This window comes from Ciona robusta, chromosome 14 (assembly GCF_009617815.1).
Source record: "Ciona robusta chromosome 14, ASM961781v2".
Classification (NCBI taxonomy): domain Eukaryota; kingdom Metazoa; phylum Chordata; class Ascidiacea; order Phlebobranchia; family Cionidae; genus Ciona; species Ciona robusta.
In genome coordinates this window covers 6036872-6062790 of record NC_143248.1, presented here as the reverse complement: position 1 = coordinate 6062790, position 25919 = coordinate 6036872, and the positions used below count along the sequence as shown (strand labels likewise).

Sequence of the window (25919 nt, the reverse complement as noted above, 5' to 3'; positions counted from 1 at the left end):
AACCTAACCCAACATACAATTACAATAATATAAAATATTTTACGTTAATGATGAACATCACTCACCCATGCCAACAGCAGCGTATCTTCCCTGTGTTACGAAACCATTCTTATATAAGGGCCCACCAAACCCACTGTATGTTGGTGTTTCATATTTAACATGAATTTCCTCACGGGTGGACGAAGGCGACTTATTGCTTGCGTCATCATCCATGGTTGATTCCAATTAAATTCCAACTTCTTGAATTTTCTTTTTAAATACGAGAAGAAAAAGGGAAAAAACTTGTTCCTCTCTCTCGTTTGCCTTTTTTCTTTCATCCTCTTCTTCCGAGTCCTGGATGCAACGTCAAGGTATGACGTAATAAGCATGACGTTGCTAATGTTTGTATATGGTTGCATGTCATGCAAATTTAATCGGCTTTTGTAGGAAAATCTAAAAAAAAACACACACAAGTGACATCGTAATAATTCGTAAGCGAGCACGAAGTGTATTAAATATATAGAACATCCATGTTATCACTCGACAGTGAGCATAAGGTGTATGAATACACCATATATGTGTCTGGTGTATAAGAAGACACCCATGTTATAACTCGACAGTGAGCATGAGGTGTATAAATACACCATGTGTGTCTGGTGTATAAGAAGATACCCATGTTATAGCTTTACAGTGAGCATGAGGTGTATAAATACACCACGTGTGTCTGGTGTATAAGAAGACACCCATGTTATAGCTTGACAGTGAGCATGAGGTGTATGAATACACCATGTGTGCTGGTGTATAAGAAGACACCCATGTTATAACTCGACAGTGAGCATGAGGTGTATGAATACACTATGTGTGTCTGGTGTATAAGAAGACACCCATGTTATAACTCGACAGTGAGCATGAGGTGTATGAATACACCATGTGTGTCTGGTGTATATGAAGACACCCATGTTATAACTCGACAGTGAGCATGGGGTGTATGAATACACCATATGTGTCTGGTGTATAAGAAGACACCCATGTTATAACTCGACAGCGAGCACGAGGTGTATAAAAACACCATGTGTGTCTGGTGTATAAGAAGACACCCATGTTATAACTCGACAGCGAGCACGAGGTGTATGAAACAGAACACCGTGTTATAAATTTCGTTGCCCCGCAACTCGTGGTTAAATAAATTACATTTATACAGACACTCGCTATTATGTAATCTATATTACAACGCCCATTATACGATATAGTTTACCCGAAACGCAATCCTATATAAATATATACCACATGTATTTCGCCTTTAACTCTTGTTAATCAAATTACTTCAAACTAGAATAATTATATTCTAAAACTTATACATAAGTCATAATATGCCTTTTTATTAGCGCTCACAATCGCTACTATGACGTCACAGCTTCCTAGTCTTGTATCCGGCCAAGTAAACCTCACAGTGTGTTCTGTGATGTCATAGTGGCTTCAAGCACAGCGCGTTTTTCAAATAATTAGAAACACGTGCGAGAAGAAGGCGACGTCTGGATTCGGTGGTTCGCTATTTATTGTCGAGTTTAGAACTACGAATTACAGGTTTTGTTCAGTTTGTATGTATTGTAGTGGGTGCGTTAGCTTTGTTATGTATTATAGCAATGCATTATGCCCGGTATATGTGTTGGTAATACATTATATACTACAATACCTATACCGCGTATGTATATATATATATATATTGCAATGCATATGTATTGTAGTTAAATATTAGAATTGTAGTTATAGCTATGCATTGGACTTGGTATATGTTGTAATGGATAAGGTTATTAAGTGTGTTACAACCGTATGTAACCATATTATATATGCTAGCTGAGTTTCAGGTATTCGCATGCGTTATGCGTGGATTTGTGTAAGGTGTGAATTTAGAGTAATTATTAATAATTAGAAATTGTAGCTCTATTCAGCATCTGGAGCCAGTGTTATAAGTTATACTGTATTTAGTGAGGTACATCAACAGGTTGAGTTGAAATTGTCGCGATTTAACGTTTCGTTTATTTTTCAGATTTTTTTTTATGAATGGTTTATTAAAAGTACTTAATGTTGTCTTATATATCGCATTGTTACGTCATCATCAACCTTGTTATATACGTAAGTGTTTTGTGTTTGACAGCGCGCATAGGGTGCTGTGTATTTAAGATTTATAAAGTTAAATATTATGCCGTAACTCGTAAGCGGGCACGAGTTGTTTGAAACAGAACACCCGTGTTATAATGACTCTGCCACGCGACGTTAAAAAAGTTACATTTATTCATTTATATTTTTAAATACGATAACTAATCGTGTTTACCTAATAGCAAAAAGTATTTACGGTAAAACGACAATCGTTAAAACACGCTTTGTGCAAGAACTTCAAAATTGGTTCAAGTCGTGTACGGTGTGTACGCGTTACCTTATAAGACATGGTGTATTTACCCCGAGGTTTCCATTGAGTTAAGATGTTTTTTATTCGCAGGTTTCCAGTGAAGGCTCTTTCCAATTGAAGTTGTTGAATCTCGTTAATCGAAACGGTGTAACTGGAGCCGGTGTTTGTTGTTCGAACGACTTGTTTCCTAATTGCCGACAACAATGCAGGAGCTCAATCCGCGTGTGTTTAAAGCACTACCAAGCTATTGTAGAACCAGAAGCTCCTTGTACGTTTGGTAATTACTCAACCCCAGCGATTGGTGGTAACTCGTTCGTCCCTGATAATACATCTTATGTACGACGTCACCCGATACGGTTCGATTTCAATTTTCGATGGCCGGTAAGTAACTTAACTGTAAACACATGGGTAATATTTGAAATTAAGGTAAAACACAAGAAGGATACGTTTAGCACATAATACATTATTGTGGCGACAACACATGCGTGTATTTGTGTATAGGGTTGGATGGGAAACCATTATCGCATAAATCATAATTTCCTGATCGTGTTTTTAACTAAATAACGCGCTTTGTTGTGAAGATGCGGGTTTATAATTCTGTAAATATTCCTTGTTTACTACAAAATGGGACGATAAAGAGAATGAAAACATGCCCAGTTTCACCACTGACAAAATGGTGGGAAGTTACGGTTCATGGGAATAATTGAAGCTCTTCCGCTTGGTGAAGCTGCATTTGTGGGTTTTCAAACAAGCCAAACTCGATCATTTACGTTTATGGGTTTTATGCTTTTTAAATTTAACTTTTGGCAGTCTTATTACAAAACATTTGTGTCTTTAAATGTCCATAAATTTTGTTTTTTTTTATTAAAATGTCTTCGAACTACAAGCTATATTGAACCTGTCTTATAAATTATCTATTATTATCCAGGGCTCGTTTTCGATGATCGTGGACATCTTACACGAGGATAGAAGACACACAGGTGAAAATTGATTTGATTGTTTAGTCCCCGCTAAGCAGCTGCTTCGCTCGCCAGCTTTGCTTCTCTATATCAATATAACGACGGTTGGCGCACGAGACTTGAGCGGCGTTTACAAATTATTACCGTTCCACGAAACATGGCTGTTAATCGTTGTAACTTACGAACGCAAGAAAAACGCTTAAATATTTACGCCATTTATTGGCTTAAGCTGCAAGCATTACGGCTTAATTGCTACTAAATGTATTTTTCATCGCCAGCGTGTTTATATACACTATATATGTTGTTATATTTGTGTACCAAAATATCTCGTATATTTAATCGATTGATCGATAATATTGGGGGCAATGTGATACACTCGGTTACTGCACATGTATGTTTGTATAGAAGGTGGGGGTAAGATGGCACATGTATCTTTTTTTATATTATTGTCTTATTTAGTAGTAAACAAAGAATATTTATAGAATTGTATAACCGTATCCTCATGACGATTAAGAAATATGGAGCATTATGTGATAACTGTATCATCCATCACCTTACTCCAAACTACTATACTTGTACATTATCGTATTATAACCCGTACATTATATCTACAGAGCCACCTCGTACAATAACACGTATGATCGTCAGCAACGGCAACCTATTAACCCAAGCACACAACGATGATACATGGCATACGCCCCCGCCGTATATTAGCCATGGAGTGGAACTGCGCTACGCTTATAGAGTTAAATGCAAGGTGCATTTATATGGTAGTGACTGCGCAACGCATTGTCACCCAAGGAATGACGTGTTTGGGCATTTTACTTGTGATATGCATGGAAACAAAGTCTGTATGCCTGGGTGGATGGATACTGGGGGAACGAAGTATTGCACTACACGTAAGTATAGTTATTTTTACTATGTTACATACGTGGTAACTTGTAAGCGGGCGCTATAAGTGTATGAAACAGAACACCCGTGTTATAACAATTGTCATTGCCTCTCCATGCGAGGATAAATAAGTTACACTCATTTTTGGTGCAGTTAATTCAAATATATTGTTTAGACTTTTGTTACCACTTCAACTTATATAAACCCTTATTTTCACAGCAATATGTTTGAACGGTTGCAACACACAGCGAGGATATTGTCAAGCACCAAACCAATGCATGTGAGTTACTTATTGAAGGTTCTTATAAGTAAATAAGCTCACAGTGGTAGCAGAGCCAAGCCTCGAACCTGCTCTAACTAATGTGCCATAGCTATAGTTGTAATTGTTGTTGTTATTCCTATTAAAAATGCCCAAGAACCCCGCAGCCTCAAGCATCGAGCCTGTATTCTCTGGTCTAGAAGCGAGCGCTTTACAAAACATTATGTATTGTTGTTGTAATTGTTATTATTTCAGATGCAAAGTTGGTTGGAGAGGGAAGTTATGCAACGAGTGTTCGACGACCCCAGGTTGCATGCATGGAACTTGTGAGAGACCATTCCAATGTAATTGTAGACGGGGGTGGGGGGGATTGTATTGTAATCAAGGTAGGTGTAATATGGGTTATCCATGGTTGCTACTACTATGCCTATAGTCTAAGCCATGGTTCCCGAATCGGGGGTTGCGTAACAAATTTAGGGGTTGGCCGAGATAAGGGGATTATACTAATTTTACACAAAGTGCCGCATATATTATTATTATCCTTTTCTGGACAATTCTAGGAGAAAAAAAGAGTTGTGAGCAGTTTTGAAAGCCCTGGTTGAAACTATCGCATTGTACCCCATCTTATTCTTACAGATTTAAACTACTGTACAAACCACCACCCCTGTCTTAATGGGGGGTTGTGTACAAATAGTGGCGAGGGAAGTTACACATGTACGTGTCAAGTTGGTTATATTGGCCGTATGTGCCAATACAGGATCAGCATGTGTTCGTCTAATCCATGTAATAATGGGGGAGAATGTGTGGTGAGTATGTTACATGTCTTACAATGTATATGTTTATAATATATGTGTGTTTGAGTTGTAGTGTTTAGTATGTCTGGTATAGTATAGTTAGACACTTGCATTGCAACTAGAGGACACCGGGTTTAATGCTTGATGCGGCTACCATTGTGGACACATGTGATCACTAGCTTGGGCAAAACACCTATAGAACCCAGTGGTCAGTCATGTCTGAACAGTCAACCATACAGAAAAGCAATCACCCCCAAAGTTAAATAGGTTGTAACCCCATAAGAAATAGAACACTCGTGTCATAACGATTATTGTCGTTGACCCGGAGCATAAAGATAAATAACTTACATTCACAAAATTAAAGTTTAATTTTTCACAGGATACCAATGAGGGGTACAAGTGTTTATGTCGCAATGGTTTTTATGGCGTTCATTGTGATGTCACACATGTCACTTGTCGTAACTCCCCATGTCATAATGGTGGGTTATGTATCCAACAACATGACCATTATGAATGCCAATGTACAAACCAGTGGTCCGGCTTCAACTGCGAAATAAGTTTGAACCCTTGTAATTCTAACCCATGTTTAAACAGTAAGTGGGACGAATATGAAGAGTGACAAATATAACCTGTTTAAACACTTCTGTCATAAACTGTAGCAGGGCACGAGGTGTATAAACAGAACACCGATGGTTTAACGACTATTTAATAAATAAGTTACATTGGAACACAATGTATATGATGGAACATAATAATACATATGTTTACTTATTATGCCGTTAGTTAGAATTGATTTTTGCTTGCTGCACGTTTAGCAATATTCTGTGTATGTTGTCAAATAATAATTGTTATATGCAGGTGGTACTTGCATGATACACAACACTGGTTTCAAATGTAAATGTCCCATTGGTTATATTGGTGATGATTGTGGTGTTGATATATGCAGCAACAACCCATGTTTGCATGGTGGTACTTGTGTAGCTCTGAAGTACGGCACGCGTTGTAAATGTACAAGCGGGTACATTGGCAAGATATGTGGGGATATACGAGGGTGTTTACCAACTCTATGTCAGAATGGTGGAGGTTGTCCTACTACTCTAACAGGCCCTCAACATAGTTGCATATGTGGGTTCGCATTCACACTCAATTCTTGCGAGACGGTTGAAAAAAATTGCGGAATTAATTTCTGTAATAAAGAAGATTGCCGAGATTCTTCAGGGCGTTGCGAGTGTTTGAAAAACTTCAATTGTTCCGTATATTTCCACCAACCAACCCCAACCATGAAACCACAACCACCCAGCAAGCTCATCATATTAAACCAACCAAACACATCACAATTCAATACAACGCACTGGATTGCGATTTCCTTCTGCGTTGGAACCATAGTATTAATACTGATCCTTACATGGGCGTGCATTCTATACAACCGAGCCAACCGAAACAGATCAACCAAACCTGACACCTCTACACCAACTGACACAACACCCACAACACAAGAAGTAGACACACCTCCTACTCTGGCTACAAAAGTTGAAGTTAACTTTACAGATGAAGTCAACCACCTGCTTGAACCAGAGGCAAGGGTGGAGTTACCGTGTTCAAATTGTTCACATCATAAAAACCAAACAACATCGACAACAAAAATGGTTCGTTAAGTTAAATAATATTGCTATAAATAATCATTGTTAAAACAAGACATAAATATAAACATAGTCGCAATATATGTGCTGGTATTAAAGCTAAAACTGTTATATGTTAATCACTGGGCTGTTACTTTAACTTGTCCAACCTCCCGACTATATTCTCCCATGTTCTAAAGTAATAAAACTTCATGTTTATTCCAGGGCGACCCCCCAACCCACGAAGGTGCTCGGTGCCCGACGTATGAGGAGGCGTGCGAGGATTCACCGTGTTTGCCATGAGGTGGGTGTTGTGGTTGTGGTATGCATGTTCTATACTGTGTTGTTAACATGAGATGTGCATTGTATTCATCATACTGTATGACAACAACTTATGGTGTACAAACGATTTATATATTTTGCCAACACAAAGCAAAAACAATCGTTTAATAATAATGGTATAGATTTACTAAACATATGAACAATTCTTGCTTGAATCTCTGACCCCATGATGTGCCTAGCTGTAGGACTTTACTCATGTAGAAATCTACAGACTTAACTTATACAGTATAAAACTTTGAGAAAAAATTAACATTTTTTTACATTTTAGGTGATTAAAGGCAAACCAAGAAATTTCTACTTTTGCACACGAGAATGCGCCAAAAGTCATTGGGACTTTACCGGCCAAATATTACTTTGTTGTTTAAAGTAACAAGCGTGGTAGCTTTCATATTTTTGTATAAAAGTCAGACAATCGTAATTTTTTGCCAGAATTATTGCAGTTAATGTTATAAATACAATCGTGAATAATTGTTTAAATGCTTGTTGTTTAATGAATGCAAACGTATTCTATATGGGTGAGGCCTTGCAGTGAGGCATGTCATGGGACCTGAGATACAATTGTATACTGATCCTTTGCGGGATAGACCTTACCTAGTTTACCAACGCTGTAACTACGATACCCATAAAGTAACAACTGTACTAAATGTTTACGTCATACCCACTACCACTACGTCATCGCCCATTCTCTACGTTGAACCAGTGATGTCACTAACTACCCAGCCCATTGTTTGACTACCAACACACAGTCATATCAGTAATATACCATCACAATAAATATTCATTTATTAATTTAAACACAACCGATGTAAAAGCCCACCCCATTCTACATTGCGTAATCCTGGTTATCGCAAACAAACCTTAGAATTAACCAAAGAAAATCAAACGAGCGGAGAGATAATGTGCAACAAATATCGTATATACCACATTAATGTCAGCTATTATATATTTACGCGGTATTTATACACCAACACCAAGTAGAATTTGTACGTAAATGCAACGTCGTCTGCTTTGTGGTAAAATTACGCGCAGCAAGAGCGACACCTTACGGCGTTCAAAATATACATCAGCTAGCCTACCAACTTGCAAATTTTACTTATCCGAAGTTTCTGAGCATTTTATTATTAATAAACGTGTTTTAAAAGTATTTTAAATTATAAATACCAGTTTTTATGATAAAACGATCATATAACCAAATACAACTACTGTATTGTTGCAACTCGACGCCTAAAGTGACGTCACATAACCCAATCCCAATACTTAATTAATCAATGCCAACAGTGCGGATACGACTTATCTCATGAGAGACTTTCCCATGAAAACAAACCCCCCGTTGAACGAGGTTAATGATATCCCGTTCAGCCGATGACAGGCCCAAATCGATTCCCTTTTATCGCATGACGTCACACTGCTGTCACGTGATTCTGTCCGCTATATAATTCGCCTTTTCCCTAACACAATAACTAATAACGAGAAACCACTATCGGCACTGAGCCCTCGAGGTCAGTCTAGGTTCATGGCGGGCTCTTACGAGCCTTTGCCCAGCCGTCAAGTAAGCTTTTACCCGATACCGTATCGTGTACTTGTATACCAGAAAAAGGAATAAAACATAGCAAGATATCATGAACTGTTTGGTTTCTGGTTATAAAAGCAATTAGTACTACAGTAGATATAGCACCCCGCTGAAGCCTGTATATGAAGTCGGATCAGCACGGAGTCATATAACCCAACCAGCGATCCTGTATATTCAGTGGGGGCTATAAATGGTGACCTCGACGTTAGATTTGAACACGCAAAACCTTCCGACCCGACAAGCTACTATTCCACAGAAGCCGTCCACAGCAGTTATTTAATGGACTATATCGATGTTACGAACCGACTAGCAGCCACTATGCTGCAGAAGCTGTCCGCATCTATTCAATGGACTATATGGCAATACAAGCAGATGCAAAAGCGTCCGCGATCTGCAATACTGTCTGACAAAGCAACATCGCAAACCAGGTGTGTTTTTATATTTTACGACCGTTCAACTTACGGTCCCGTCTCCCGTTTGCATTCGCTTCGAAATGGATCTATTTCTTGCGACCACGATGTCAGAAGCGACCAGTTTTCCACTGCTATCACTACGCCGTGGGTATTTTTTACCTCAACGAAAGGATATAAGACCGAGGACAAGCAGCATCCTCAACAGTCTACACAATTATCCAGTCTGCGTCAATGCCGTTCACAAGTAAAGGAAGTGCAACACGGAGAAATATCAGGTGTGCGTAACCGGTGTCTAACATAAACTCTCGCAGGGCGACCTGAGCTACAGGCGCCGACTTATTCTGCCGGCTTTGCCGGGCTCACAGCAATAAGTGATCCCATGTCCGTTTCATTATCGCACGAGCGACTTCAATGCGCACACCTGTATTTTACCCCATGACCGTCCACAACTTTAATCGCTCCGAGCTACGGAGCATAATACCGCTGTTCCACCCAACCTAATTTTTGTTTATGTTCTTTCTTTGTATATCTTGCGCCATGTGTCTTTTACTTCGCTTTTATTTAGTTTTTTAATTGCCCCGGATTTGTTATTTTATCGTTATCGTTTTCTTTATATATTGTAGGCGTCGAGTTTCAACAATGTATTCGGTTACATGAGACCCACATATCAATTTCTCATTGCCGAAAGGGAGGTATTGTTGCAACTCGACGCCTAAAGTGACGTCACATAACCCAATCCCAATACTTAATTAATCAATGCCAACAGTGCGGATACGACTTATCTCATGAGAGACTTTCCCATGAAAACAAACCCCCCGTTGAACGAGGTTAATGATATCCCGTTCAGCCGATGACAGGCCCAAATCGATTCCCTTTTATCGCATGACGTCACACTGCTGTCACGTGATTCTGTCCGCTATATAATTCGCCTTTTCCCTAACACAATAACTAATAACGAGAAACCACTATCGGCACTGAGCCCTCGAGGTCAGTCTAGGTTCATGGCGGGCTCTTACGAGCCTTTGCCCAGCCGTCAAGTAAGCTTTTACCCGATACCGTATCGTGTACTTGTATACCAGAAAAAGGAATAAAACATAGCAAGATATCATGAACTGTTTGGTTTCTGGTTATAAAAGCAATTAGTACTACAGTAGATATAGCACCCCGCTGAAGCCTGTATATGAAGTCGGATCAGCACGGAGTCATATAACCCAACCAGCGATCCTGTATATTCAGTGGGGGCTATAGTATAACCATTCTATGTGCATAGCAATGTAAACAGGCTACTGCGCATGCGTAGCGTCCCCAGTTTCCAAAATCTGATGAGAAAATAAACATTGGAATTCCAAGTAACCAGATACTTGTAAAACATGTGTTTCCGGAACATTTAAAACCCTGTATTGCTAATTTGTCAAGAGCTACTGAAGCTATTTGATTGGAGTCGCAAAAACAGACGCAATATGCGAAAAAATATTAAAGTTTATGGAAAATATATATTCTTTTTAATAATTTAAAAGTTGTTTTGCGAGCACAGTTATTGTAAGAGCTCAACAGACCGTGTAGTTTACGAAATGGATGTACCAGACAGTGTTATAAGCGCGTTTCTGAAAGTTCTGGAGTCTTTATTAAACATTATAGCAAAAAGTTTAAATATAAAGTAGTTCTGTTTAGTCTAGCAATAATTATTAACACACCTTGTATTTTGTTTAAAGATTTTAGAGTCTGGTTGTTGTAAAAATGGCAGAAACGATTCGAAAATTATCGCAGGGTTCTTCGTATTCTGTGTTGCAAGATAAGATTAACTCATTAAAAGATGGATACTCGGTAACTAAGTGAATGTAACCTATTTATCCTTGCATGGAGGGGCAATGACAGTTGTTATAACACGGGTGTTATGTTTCATACGCCTCATGTCCGCTTACGAGTTACCATGTATGTAACTTTGTGGTTGATTGTTTTTTTTTGTATGGCTGAAAATTTAGACAAATTAGCGACCAATGGTTGTGTTTCATATTAAAATCAAATATACACGACAGCAACTTTCACATTGTTATCCCCCCAACAGTTAAACACATGCGACACCAACCTCGGCCACATTTGTGAATTGATTGAACTCACCTCGAAGATACAAAACCAACTTTTCACGGCGATGAGTCTCACTGCATCAGAGGGGGGAACGTATGGAGGGGTTGATACTTTAAAAAGTCGGTTGTTACCTTGGCTGGGAACGAGTTTTATGACTTCTGGTGGAACTGTGACGTCAGATACCAGCTTGGCTTTGTTGAAGGTACTGGTTGAAGTTAACATGCCCTGTAGTTCTGGCTATTACACCCACAATTAAGCTATTGCAACAAATTTTGCCTTTCTTTCTCAAATTCAAAGCCCTATCTGTAGCATATGGGTGAGGTTCTACAGTGGGGAATGCCAAGGAAGCTAGGATTACCCCAGAGTTCACCCATTACCCCAACCCACACTTTAAGCCACAATTTGCTAGATTTTAAATTTCCCCCAAACCTTTTAGGAATCCGTTGAGAAAGATCGTAAAATCTCGGAGCTGAAGATAAAACACGACAACGATATGATGCAAATGGAAGCCGAGCTTTCGGAAGCAAAGGGGGAGTTGGATTTAACACGAGATGAGTATGTGATGTCATAACTGTTTATGTGATGTCATAATGTGATTGTGCGTTTACTTTCTCATGGATATTTTGTATTGTGATGAAACATATTGTGTGTATAAACATCCCACATCCTCCTACATGCCAAACATAATAACCACGTGTCAGGTTACATGTGTGACATACTTCCTTGTCGCCTTATGGTGACAACCCCCTAACCTATTGCCACACCCCCTATTTATACCAGTTATATGCTCAACTGGGAAACAACACAGTGGCCAAATATAATTAAAGGTATTGTTTGCTTATATTCATGACACCAAATATGCAATGAAAGGTTTTTAAATTGCCAGGGATGCAGAAACTGAAAGTTGTTATATATCTAAAGAGTGAACGCACATCAATCATTGGCCTCAAACTTTTTATAATGCAGGGGAGGCAAGGATAGTTAGACACACAATCCTGTAAAAAAATGTTTACTAGAAAATGCAGTGTAAAAAATTTTAATGCCACCCTGCACCCAGGATTGGCGCCCATGTTTTCAATACAATTTTGCACCAATTTACATTAAAAGTGAAAAAGTTCTTAATGTCCAAAACCCCATGTAACACATTGTAACAAGTTATTGCAGTGCTGCGCAACATCAAATTTGTTTTTAATATTTACAGTGTTAACACAACATTTTTGCATGAAAAAAGGGTTTAAAAAAAAATTGAATATAAAAAAAGTTTTAAAAAAGTATTGCGCAATTTTTACCAAAAAAGCATCTGGCAACACTGCTCTCATGTTACCAGAGTAACTAAGTTAGGCTTGTGTTCGTATTTCATTACCTTAAAAGCCCATGCCATGAATATCAAATCTATTGTTTGGCATTTGAAGGGCATTCTGTTTGTATACATAGTTTAAAAAGATAATACCCCCATAGCGTAACTAGAGCCTTGTTATTACAATGAAACGACTCTTTATTCATTCCATCTTTACACCACAGACTCAACAGCAGCCAGGCGGACTTGGAGAAGACGAAAGTAGAATCAGGAGGAACCATGCTCGCTTCCGAGGAAGAAATTATTCTACTAAGAGCTGAGTAAGATAATGTTTGATTTAAATATTGTGTTATAAAAAAAGGGATCTTCTGGCAATTTATTTGTTTGTTATATTAAACCAACATAAAATGTTGGTTCTTTAATATATTAAACTTTTATGCTAGAAGATCAGATTTTTCGAAATATATTATACCTGTAGTGTTCCCAGCAGATTATTTATCGGTAAAAAAGTTTGTATTTTTCAATATTTTTAGTTATTTTTTTCTAACTTCTAAACAATATTTAAAAAACACATTTAAAACGTAATATGTTTTGTATTGTTTTTAGTTTGTAGGTTCAAACAGGAAAAAAATTTGTATGAATAATAATAGTATTTGTAATTTACAAATATTTGTTTAGGTATTTATATATATTGTATATAGATTATAGTCTGACCATTTTCCATGTATTGAACTTATGCCTTGCAATCATATATGAAATTAATGTATGCAATGTTTCAATATCACATAAGCCAATACACATATATTATTATCAAGTTAACCCTTAATTGAAATAAATAATTGGTCAATACATAAATATACCACACACAAATATTAAAGTCCACTAGATCAGATGCCCACTCTATTATAGTGGTTGGTAGCACCAGTAGTTAAGTGTATGAGTGTGTACAAGCACCATTCATATTACAATAGATCTTTAACCCTCAATCATAAGTTAACATTCTAATACCGGTACTAAACTACTTTAAATGCCAATGGGAATATAATGTGCTTGTTGTATACCATCCACGTGTGTAAAATACATACCATACTTATTTATGATTGAACTTAGGCCTACAATGATATAATACATATACTATGGCTTGACAGTGAGCATGAGGTTTATGAATACCACGTGTGTCTGATGAATAAAATAGGCGCCAAACCTGGGGTGGCAGGGTAAGCAGGCCTACCCTGGGAATATATACACTGCATTATTGAGTAAACATTACAACCAATAAGTTAGATTTGTTTCATGGTGTGTCTGACTATCCCTGCCTCCCCTGTGTTTGGTGCCTTGCCAGCCACACAAAACTTACCTAAACATGAACACACACACAGTCATGTTATACCACTATAACCCCACCCCTCACAGCTTAAGGTTGGCAAGAGAGGAGATCGAACGATACAAACGTAAGTTGGATCTTGTCGGTGATTATGAACATGAGGTGGAACATCTTAAAAGCGAGATTCGTATTCTTAGAAGTGAACGGGACATTCTGGAAAACAGGTACGTTTGATGTCATAGTTTACCATTCTATATGGGTGAAGTCTTATCGAAAGACAAACTATGGGACCTGGGATTTGGATCAGAGTTGGCCAAATAGTTTACCATAGAGTGAGACTATAAACAAGTTAATTTTATTTCTATTTTATGCCAACTTGAATAATCTATCTTTATAAATATTGTTTATCTAATTATGATATGTTTATGACATCATGTTGTATATTATGACATCACAGATTAGAGCGAAGAGGAAGAAGTTGTAGTCCAATCAGAAGGAGAAGCATATCACCCGTGTAAGTTGTTGTGGTAGTCTGTTATATTGATATGATTAGGAGTTTAGTATAACCACATATGAGTGCTGCGTAAGTTGGTGTGTGGTTAATTTAAGGCATGTCTGTTTTTAAGGATATAATCCAGAGTAGGCAATTACCAACCCATGCATAAATGCGGTGTATGATGATGATGTTTGAACCATCTGATTGAGCTTTTTTAACCAGAAGACTCAATCGGACTTAAATATATTTGGCATCATCAGCTCGTACACCCATGTTGGTGTAAATACAACAATGCCATACAAATCCAACACTATTATCAATAAACCACGCATGGATTGAGATTGATATTTACATTATATCAGCCTAATGTTAATTCACACATGTGGAAACCAACATACGTTTGTGTTGTAAAATAACCCACAACCCACACTACAAGTTCACAATTATAATGTAAACATTTACTTAAAACCACAAGTTTTTTCAGCCTATGTTTTCAAATATATAATTTCTTGTGTCATATATTTTCGAAATGACGTTTCAACCCATCATGCAGTAAAACAAGTGTAATATGCTCGGCACCAACAGTTTATCCCCTTAAACCCAGTGTTAGAGCTTTATGTGTCTTGTAAACCTGCAATTACTTACACTACCAAGTTACAATTACAAAGCAAACATTTATTTAAAAACCGCATATATTTTATGTGTGTTTTCAATTATATGTTCAAACACACAGCCATATAAAACCACCACCCAGCACTACTATATTGTAAGCCTTTTATTAAAGCTTTGAATTAAATAACGTTTCAAGGACACTTGGTATGCCGGCTTCTATAAGTTTTAAAACCCATTCATATCCTTTGTATGGGCCATTGTGGTCGTGAAACACTTCTATTATGAATCATAATAGAAACTATGTTTGGAGGATATTCAACACCTTACAACAGGACAATAAAATCTTTTGTGCTCAAGAAGAATAAAGAAACTGAAAATGAAATTTATTATTTCGCAACTTTGTTATTGTGGTGTTAGTTTAGTGCTGAGGCATAGTAGTTAGACCGGCTTGCCTCTAACCTTATGGGTTCAATGATTGTAGTTACTACCATTATGGATGTGTGTTCTTGGGCCCTTCATGGCAATTGCTCAAACCCAGTGGTCACCTATGTTAATTATCAGGAAACACACAAAAAAAACGATTACTCGCAAAGTTACATACATGGTAACTTGTAAGGGAGCACGAGGTGTATGAAACAGAACACCTGTGTTATAAATTTTAAAGTCACCCTGCCCCACGACCACGAGTATAAATAAGTTACATATCTGACTTCAAACCGAGTAAAACACAATTTCAATCATTCATTCATCAATCCACTATGACATAACAAACAACATTTGTGCTGACTAAACAAACAAACCCCCGCATCATCATGATGTCATCACTTTTGACGAAACATGGATTATTAATTGGCGTTCCACAAACGGTAACTATGACAACACAATGGAAGTTGTTATAGCTTTGTTTGGTCATAAAGTGGACAAGCACACACATGCCTGACCACAATTGAATATATGTGTTGTAACAATACGACATCATACTTAGCAACACCACAGGATGTTGTAATATTAATATTCTGTTACTTCTACCACCAGGAATAATTAACATAGTATTTCATATTTTTCAATTTTAATCTTATTTTTCAACAGTATACTAACCGGTAACACAGGACATAAACACATAACAATGTTAACATTACTTCCAGACAACCCCGAATTTAATATCTCCTCTTTATACATATACGAATGTACCACAGAAAGCTAAAGTTTGTTTCACCCCACATTAATCAATCCTATGACCCATTATGCAGGCGAATGAGCTACGAGCCCCCCCTGCCCCTCCCGTCCACCCCACCCACCCACGCTGAACTAACAAACTCCATCAGACACTCAAGGCTGGTCGCGAGGTTTAACGACCTGTATGCGGTCGATAGACTTGATATGCAGGTAATGATGTGTGTTTGATAATATGCAGGTTATGTTGGGTGTATTTGTGTTTTTGTCTATCATTACTTTAGTGCAATTTGTACTGTCTCATGCAATAAAACTAATATTTGCAAACAAACTATATAATGGTCCATGGAGATAACTTTATAAGAATAGAAAGAACGTTTGGTTGCTTTACTTGGGCCAGAGTTGCCCATTACCCCCCCAAAACAAAATATATAGTAGGGTAGAGGAAGATGGGACACCTTTTCATTCTATTTTCTCGCCCCGTTAGATAGTAAAGAACATTCAAAGAATTATAAAACCGCATCCTTACGACTTACATAGACGGTTGTTAATTGTTTAAAACACGATCGGGATATTTGGATAATATGTGCTACATATAATATGATAATGTAATAAAACAGTAGAGGTTTACAATATTATAGTTAGGGGAGAGGTCTCATTTCCCCCCACCCAAAATAAATAATAAACCTAAGCCTTGGAATAACAACAACACTCACCCTCCAACTTGTATAGGATCGTCTGCGCAGATTTGTTGACGACGATGAAATGGTGAAACGGATCATATTCATCGCCGTGTGTGAAGCTTTCCATGTGGCTAAGATGGCTTACAGATCGTTCAGACTTCGTGCTCGTAAACTGTTATCACCCATACATAGTGGACCAACCACACTGGAGGAGGCCGTCACTGATTATATCGTGAGGAACTTGGATTTGTACGATGTGGATCGCAGTGTTGAGGTTAGTTGTGTGTAACTGGTGCTGTGGGATAATGGTTGGGACCTAAGCCAAAGGTTATGGGTTCAATGCTCGGCGCTGCTACCATCGTGGGCATATGTGACCTTGGGCAAGATATATGAATTGTAGCTCCTTATTCATATATACAACCTACATTCTATTCTATATGGATGATGTTCTTCAGCATGGCACGCCATGGGGCTTAAGAATTAAGCCCTAAATTGGCCTGTTACCCCAATTTTACAGTAGATAGATATTAAACCCCCAACCCCCCCCCAGGATGTTATTCGAGCCATGAACGTGAATCCCAAGATATCGTTTCCCCCCGAATGCGAGTTCATATTACTCAGCCCATTCATAAGAGAGGTATGCTTGGTGGCGTATAGAATGCAAGCGCTTGATCCACCCCTGGATATCCCTCTTGCTACCGATGGTGAATTGATGAATGAATCCAAGTAAGTGGTGGTTTGCATACAAAGGGTGCTTGTCTGTGTTTGGATGAATTGAAAAGGTTTTCATCCAAATATTTTAAAACATATGCAGTGTTGTTGGCCGGATATGTGAATTGTGTGGCCTCATTCATATAGTATGGACATTCTAGTCTGCATAGATGAGGTTCTACAGAACAACTGTGTTATAACTTATACCAACCACCCAAAATCACCCCCATACACACAGATACCGAAGGAGTTACGACAGCGAGTTCACGGCACCACTAGTGGCGTACCATGTTTGGCCAGCATTGGTGGAAGATGGGACGGTCCTTATTAAAGGGGAATGTACAACAAGGAGGGGAGCTGTGAGTATCCGTGTATATATGGTGTGTGTGATTACTGGTTATGAATATAAGTATATCTAGTCTATATACATTATATATATATGGTGTGGTTGTGCATGTGTATAATATAGTATTGTTCATGTGTGTCCATGTAAGGGCATGCATTGCATTTAATCAACTTTGCATTTTCGCGCTAACTCACATTTTCAAATACAATGATATTAATATTGTTTCTATGTTAGCTATCGTCACCGCGTCGCAGTCGATCACCGAGCCCGCTAAGGTCATCATCACGACTCAGCAGAAGTAGCTTGGTGAGTCAGCATATTTAGAACAACGCTTCTCAACCTTAGGGTGTGGTTTTATGTTTTTTTCACCAACCTGTTTTACTTTAACATAACTACTGGGGTCCTGTTATTTATGCCATAACAATATAACTGCAACCTAATATTCCATAAGCATTAGGACTATTATTGATTTTGAATGAAACCCCCATTAACCCCCTATCACCCACAGAGCCCCCGTCGCAGTCGATCCCCGTCACCAAGGTCTCGTCGATATTGAACACAGACACAATATTAACTCCAACAAATCAATTATTGTAGGTGGTATGTTTAAGTAGTTGGTTTAAATACTTTTAAACAACCCATAGAGTAACGAATTAGAACTTTTTGTAGAGATTGTAGATTTCTTTAAAGTTTTGTAAAAAAAAGAATCTATTTTTGATACTTGGGTGACCGCCAAAACTACCACTGGATTAAAAATGTCCGTCCAAAATTTTAAGTTTGGAATTTTTAATTAATTTGTTGCGTTAATTTGCGCCAAAAGTTTCCAAATCGACCGAAATTATTCTGGATTTGTGTTGTTACTTTGTAGTGTTAAGAATAAACTTAATTTAGATGAGTGTTTATTGAGTTGTGCTACATATAATATGATAATGTAATAAAACAGTAAAGGTTTACAATATTATAGTTAGGTTTACAACAATATAGTTACAGTCAGTGTGTAAGGTCTATCTACAAAACAATATCTACGCTGACCTGCGCTGAACAATGCCGTGTGTAGATTTTTTTCAACCAAACACACACACATGAAGCATACAAACACAAAACATATTGCACGCCTAATTTCTATGGCAACCTTATACAGTTAACACTCAATATGAGCCATTAATGTGAAATAGGGTGGGGTAAGATGGTCCATCATTTTATCGTCATATTTGGTAAACAAAGAATATTTGCATAAGTATAATACCGTAGGTTGCGACAAAACAATGTTGATTGGTAAAACATGATTATAAAAGATATTATGTGGCAACAGAATCCATCTTACCCCACAGTATTATACATTGTGATGTGCGAGTCTTAGTTGAACAATATGGAGTCTGGGTCCTGCTTGTTCAGTTGTGCAATATGACGTAGAACATCTTTCTTAGTGATGATGCCTAGCAGCTTCCTGTGAAGTAGAATTGTGTTTGATGTTTATTTGTGGATATTGGTGGGGCAGGGGTAACGCGGGTGTGTTAGTTTAAGCCCTGGGGGGATTTACTTAACACGGCTACCATTGTGGCTGTGGGCGTATGTGTCCTTGTGCCCCACAACAACAATTTCTCCAACCCAGTGGTCACTTATAGGTTCCCCCACAATAAAATCTGTAAACCCTTAGCTAGGAGGGCAGGGTAGAGAGGGCACCAGGCATAGCTTACGACTGACCAGCGTGAGTAAAATAACAAGTAGATAATTTAAGACACAACTTACCCGTTATGTGTGACCAGAGCTTGCCGGATACCTAGCTTTGAGAATATTTCGACCACAATCTCCATTGGTGTGTGGTCGGTCACTGTGATCGGGCTTAGATCCACAATATTGAACAACCTTACAGGGGATGGGTCGTTTGTATTGGATAGAGAGGGGGTTGGGGCATGCAGGGTGAAATATACAGGGGAGTTGCTGAGGACGTTGTCATTATGTTGGTGGGCGTTCTCTGTGGGTAAACAGAAGATACAACATGTTTAACGGCACAACTAGAAGTAATCGCTGCCTCCCTGTAGAACCTCACCCATGTCTAGCAACCGTTTACAAATGGCTACAGTTTATATATAATGTTAACAAGTCAGCAGAACTTGTCCTATTTTAATGTTTATAAATTGTCTTGCCCAGGGCACATGCGTCTATTAACGAACACGTTCGCCTTTGGTTCAATGCAAGAACCCAACCACTGAGCTACGGCACACAACAAAATTGGCCCACATTCCTAATAAATTAATAATAATTACTTAACCACAAACCCCTCACAATAGCTTACCCAGAGCAAGAATGAGATCCCTCCTATATAGATATCCCACCAACTGTTGTGTATCATGTGATGTTATGACGGGGAAACCATTAAAGTTGGTCGTTCGAACCAGTGTTTCAAGATCTTCCACTGACATGCCTTCCTGTACAACTACAGTGAGTGGATTGTCGCCTCTGCGGGGTCGCATCACGTCAGTGGCTGTAAAAATATGGGGGGTTGTTATTCAAGGTCTTATTACTTTTGCGCATCATTGGAACAATGGTACCATCAATTGCCAGAGGGTTGAATAAGAACATGGCTCACTATAACATAGATCCAATTCTACTTAATATAGATCACTAGGATTGGCTTAATAATATGTTTCCATCACCCCAACGCCAAGGGCGCTACAACCTAATAGTGACCACTGGGTTGGACTAATTGCTAATAAGTGTCTTGCTCAAGGATACATATGACCACAATGGTAGCAGCATTGAGTTTTAAACCTGGTATCCTACGGTTACGATGCAATAACCTAACCAATAAGCCATGGTGGTGGATTTGTAGAATGGATAAGAATACATTAGCTTTGTTTGGTCATTTGTATCACAGCATGTATAACCCCCTACTCACCAAGTGTAGTGTGCGTGAATTCCTCCTTATTATCCAGGAAAGGATATCCATTCAACCTTATATGTCCATCATATATACCTTCGTTACCAAACGCATCGCCCACCCATTTACTAAACATAGCTGCTGCCATAAGTGGGACGATATATTGCAATCCACCAGTTAGTTCAAACATTATAACAACGAGAGACACCGTCATACGAGTTACACCACCTGTCAATCAAAATACTAAGCTTAAAGCGGCATCTTAATGAATAATACAAACTTATGTATTGATAGAAATGCCTAAATGGGATCATAAGGTTTCACCAAGCATCTGGAAAAAAGTAAAAGCTTTTGAAAAAAATGCGTTTCGAAACTGCAAATGCAACCGTCAGAGTAAAAAATAGTTGGCCTTGCGAAAATGCATAGGATTTCCCATAAGAAAAATTGTCACTCAGATGTCCCAGTGGTCCCTGGTGTATTATTTTCTTTAGAAAAAGGTTATTTGTTTGTGTTGGAAATTATTTAAAACAGTGTTAAGTCGTAATCTGGTATGTAGCAAGGTTCGAATAAAATATACATTAAACTTACCTAATGTAGCAGCAGCACCCACCATGGCGTACAACCCTGGTGTAACGCAACTATGCCCTGCATGGCAGCTTGTATTCCATAACACACAGTCAGGATACATATATACCAATTGTTCAACCCCAACCCCTATAAGCCTTCCCATGATTGCTCCAACTCCCATACTGGGTATAAACAAACCAGTTGGTACCTTGGGTGTAAGGTTATTGTAAGGTGTGGCATTGAATGTAACAATGGTATCTGTGATATAATAGTGACGACTGTGGCGTTGGATGGAAAAACAAAAACATGAACATTTCTATTATTCTCCACGGAAGCATGCCATGGGATATGGGATTCTATAAGGGTGAGGTTCTACAGTGGACATGTCATGGGACCTGGGGTTTACACCAGAGTTGACCATTACCCCAACATTGTATATGCACATTCTATTCTATATGGGTGAGGTTCTACAGTAAGGCACGTTATGGGACCTAGAGCTCATTACCCCAACATTAAATAAGTACCCCAATGCCCCCACAACAAACCTTAAGTCCGAACGTGAACACAGTGATCACCCCTTTGAACAACAAAGCTAACGCAAGTTGCCACAATGCTGTTCGTAAACCTGATCCTATTGGGGCAACGGGGAAGTCCTGGACCACTGAGAATGTTGTATTGGTGGGCTGTTTATGAAAGGTGGGTTATGTGTATAGATGCGTGTATGAAGTCGGTTATATAACTTATATATAGATGTGTTTGTTGTAGTTCTATGGTACAGTGGGATAAGATGGTGGAAAAGTTGTGGAAGGTAGGTTATGTATATATAGATGTGTTTGTTGTATACAGGTGTACGAAGTGGTTTATATAGGTGTATAGTAGAATTGGTAGAATGATGGTAAACTTGTTGAAACATTTGCAAAATATACCACAGTTTAACAATATATGTGGAACCTTCACCCTGGTTCAAAGGTCCACACAGTTAAACTGCTCATACAATAAATAATAAACATATCACAGTTTTTGAACATTATATGATTTTACTATTTCATATGTCTTAGGGTGTCCAAAGACGGTTGAAGGCAAGAATTGGCCAATTACACCAACATTGTATTTAAGTGTAATAGAGGTTGAAGGCAAGAATTGGCCAATTACACCAGTCACCAACATTGTATTTAAGTGTAATATTTTCTACACAGTTAAACAAGCATATTATGTTTCAAGCCCCACACAGTTAAATGCTTATACCAGCCCAGATCCAGATAACATATCATACACAGTTAAACAAACATACTTACAGAGAATGAATAATCGCACAGGTTATTCTGCACCACGGGTCCGCACTCCTTAACCAACTCAGCAATCATCATGGAAGCATCTATCCTTGTGTATGGGTTGGGGTAAGATGCCGCTGCTGTTACTAATGTTACCACCATTACTTCAATGATGGGGTAGTTACCCAGCTATAAAAAAAAGGGGGGGATAAATAAAGAATATCCATATACACTTAGTGTTCTGTTTAGCAAAGATATTTCTTTTCTTGTTTTATTTTTATGACTGATAAAGTTCCATCATTGTGAAAAAACAAACAAATATCTCGCTGAAAAATGTTAATTTAAAATGCTGATACTGTATTTTCAACACGTTTAAAAATTGAGAGACAGTTTAGAAAGAAACATCTGCATCTAGCATACTTATAACAAGGCAAAGTTATGCCTTATACAACATGCATGTCTATGCTCACCTTGGATGTTTTTCTAAACTTACACCATGCAAGGTTAGCATGGATGAACGCGGCCCCATACAACCCCCCTAATGCCCCGATCAGTGCGAATGGGACAAGTTCGAAAAGGAACCATGGTTTGTTGTATGTCACATAGAACATAACCAGATGTGAGTTACCAAATGGGTTGATGGAACGTAGAATAAAAGCAGCCGTCAACGCACAGAAGAACGACCTCCATAACGTTTTCATTGGAAAGTAATAACTAACCTGGCAATGAACATGGAAACTTTGGTAATCTAATTTTTTGTTGTTTTTTTTATACAAAAATATGGACACACATAAGTGACCACTGAGTATACTATTGCTGGCAGTCATTTATTGGTCTAAAAAAAATCTTGTAACAATTTCTTTGTAATGAGTTCGGCAAACCCTGATAAATAATGGCATATAAAACAACAGTCCTTTAATATCACAAACAAACAATTGCCAGAAGATCCTTTCAGACTAAAAACTTAACTAATTATCAGCTAATATAAAATATAATTCACATAATAATTATTCCCTATAACTGATCACCTCTTCCAAGCTGAACAAAACACCACCCACTGGAGCTCCAAAAGCAACTGAAACACCCGCCGCTGCAGCAGCAGACAAAACTTCTCTCTTTTTCGCCTCATTTTTCCCATATTTCGGAAACAGATGCGCGAATATATTCCCGCAACAACCAGCTATATGAACCAGTGGTCCCTCCTTCCCTAAGCTGAGGTTGGAAGCCACAGCCAGGGGGGCAGTGATGGATTTAATGAGCAAAGTCCACTTGCCTAGGTAACCTCTTATAATGAAACCACTGAGGATGGTTTTCACCTGGGTGGGGAAATAATGTTTTCGGAAATTAATAAAAGTTGTTTAAAAAGGGTCTTAATATTTAGGGAAGCTTGAAGCATTACTTTCCTAAAGTAAATAAAAGTCTTCCATAATCTATTTTATATGGGTGAGGTTCTACAGTGAGGCACGTCATGGGACCTGGGATTTAGACCAAAGTTGGCTCATTACCCCAACATTGTATATGCACGTTCTATTCTATATGGGTGAGGTTCTACAGTGAGGCATGTCATGGGACCTGGGATTTAGACCAAAGTTGGCCCATTACCCCAACATTGTATATGCACGTTCTATTCTATATGGGTGAGGTTCTACAGTGAGGCATGCCATGGGACCTGGGGTTTAGGCAGAAGTTGGTCTATCACGCATCACATAATGAACACAACCCACCTCAGGGATACCCGACCCACAAGCATACGGTGCAAACATCTTCACAAGAATGGCAGCAAGTGATGCAAATGATAAAGCGAGTACGATGTATAACATGTAGTTTACTGCGTATATTGTCGTGGAACTCTGTAATCAAAATATCATATTTAGAAATATGAAAGTAATTACGTGAATTGGTATATAGGCTATTAATATACATGAACATCCATAATGGTTTTTGCAAAGAATATTGCACAGATAATTTAAAAAATTAAAATAAAAAACAAAAGAGGATTCAAAGCATAACTTGATGCAGTTATTGCAGTTTTGTTATTTTTTAATTTTACTGCTAATAACTTTCTCTTCGTTGTTTTAATTAACTTGATCTTCGCATTCAAATTCAAAACTAACCCCCCCCCAACTTACCCCATGGTCCACCCCAAATATGGCCGCCCACGTTTTCCACTCCGTACAATTCTCTCCACTCGCGCTTATGGTTTCCGAGTTCCAACAACACGACTCCTTGTTCAACCAAAACTTTCCCGTACAAGTACCAAGTTTGATGTCCGTCAACCATTTAGTTACAATGTCAATAATACCAGCGCATGTGCCTGCGTGGGGTAAGGTATATTGTTTGTATGTAATGTGTTGAATAAATGCCAAACCTGGGGTGGCAGACATATTAACTTTATATTGTATGTTGTATCTACCAAGTCAGAACTTTCAAAACCGGGGTAACATCATTCATATGTTTTGGCAACGTAGGCACAGTATGTTGTGTTCAGCACATTATTCAACGAGTTTTTGTTTAAAAATTTAAAACATAACTCATATGAACATGAAACAACGGTATTGGTACGGGCAACAACATCGAATTCGAAAAGGACCTAGATACCACAGGTTTGGTGCCTAAGGTGAACACCCCTCACCTGCAGCAAGTCCCACCAGCAACACCACCAACCACCCTGACCAAGCATCATGCAACCCCTTCAATGTTCGGAAGAAAGATTCCTTCTTGCGATAAATAATCTGCCGATGTCGTAACCTGTTCCTGGACATCTCACGCAACCAATCAATGGTATGAAAGTCGTCATAAGTCCCAATATCATCTATATTTGCATCGGAGCTATTCAATGTTTCAAGTAGATGTGTGGCTGATTGGTTCTTGAACGATGCATGGTTGTTGCCAACAGCTTTTATGGCCATGTGGAATAAATGAATAATGTTAACGCCAAGCTAGGGACTTTCATTCTCTTTTATTCCTCCATTAGAAGTAAACAAGAATTAAATAAACAAAAAATTGGCCAAAGTTAGGGCAGTTGGCGTTACCACAAAATTCATCAATGGTAACTCCCCCCAACCAGCCAAACCCCCACCTTGAAACGAGGCGGTCCCTTCCCCCAACAACGGGTCATCTTCCGAATCATCTTGAAAATAATTCTCATTTTTGGGAAAAACTGGTTTTGTTGTCATGTCTAATAGATCGTCATCAGTGTCATTCATTATCAACTATATATCTACAATATATAAAATAATC

At 38.4% G+C, this 25919-nt stretch overlaps 4 protein-coding genes across 6 annotated transcripts in view; 2 read left to right on the top strand and 2 right to left on the bottom strand.

Annotated features, from left to right (window-relative positions):
• LOC149725425 (uncharacterized) overlaps positions 1–11400 on the bottom strand; it is an 18227-nt gene extending 6827 nt beyond the window's left edge. The window contains exons 1-3 of one of the 2 annotated variants that reach the window (XM_089892537.1): positions 11352–11400; positions 10928–11013; positions 66–333 (exon numbers count right to left, since the gene is read on the bottom strand). In XM_089892537.1, the coding sequence (XP_089748663.1) occupies positions 66–213 (148 nt within the window). In that variant the 5' untranslated portion in view covers positions 214–333; positions 10928–11013; positions 11352–11400. Of the gene's footprint in view, positions 1–65; positions 334–2436; positions 2571–10927; positions 11014–11351 lie in introns of those variants that run through there. The other variant, XM_089892536.1, reaches the window with a different exon arrangement.
• LOC149725426 (uncharacterized) lies at positions 2001–7727 on the top strand. The gene is made up of 11 exons (XM_089892494.1): positions 2001–2112; positions 2477–2767; positions 3315–3366; positions 3960–4244; positions 4456–4516; positions 4751–4881; positions 5132–5301; positions 5669–5882; positions 6148–6935; positions 7134–7212; positions 7519–7727. The coding sequence occupies exons 1-10, from the start codon at positions 2062–2064 to the stop codon at positions 7209–7211; spliced, it is 2121 nt and encodes a 706-aa protein (XP_089748620.1). The 5' UTR covers positions 2001–2061; the 3' UTR covers position 7212; positions 7519–7727.
• On the top strand, positions 10916–18862 carry LOC149725424 (mitochondria-eating protein-like). The gene is made up of 12 exons (XM_089892503.1): positions 10916–11057; positions 11299–11520; positions 11755–11873; positions 12840–12935; positions 14029–14163; positions 14397–14453; positions 16298–16433; positions 16953–17177; positions 17454–17629; positions 17853–17973; positions 18195–18266; positions 18469–18862. Exons 1-12 carry the CDS (start codon positions 10971–10973, stop codon positions 18514–18516), a joined length of 1494 nt encoding a protein of 497 aa, XP_089748629.1. The 5' UTR covers positions 10916–10970; the 3' UTR covers positions 18517–18862.
• Positions 18843–25919, bottom strand: LOC149725423 (H(+)/Cl(-) exchange transporter 4-like). Of its 2 annotated transcripts, XM_089892481.1 has the most exons (13): positions 25759–25919; positions 25312–25575; positions 24809–24993; positions 24404–24529; positions 23708–23995; positions 23150–23398; positions 22704–22868; positions 21954–22091; positions 21430–21616; positions 20860–21069; positions 20257–20445; positions 19710–19935; positions 18843–19407 (listed from the first exon to the last, which is right to left on the bottom strand). In XM_089892481.1, the coding sequence occupies exons 1-13, from the start codon at positions 25883–25885 to the stop codon at positions 19317–19319; spliced, it is 2445 nt and encodes an 814-aa protein (XP_089748607.1). In that variant the 5' UTR covers positions 25886–25919; the 3' UTR covers positions 18843–19316. The 2 variants fall into 2 exon arrangements, with proteins under 2 accessions (XP_089748607.1, XP_089748608.1); XM_089892482.1 differs by lacking the exon at positions 23150–23398.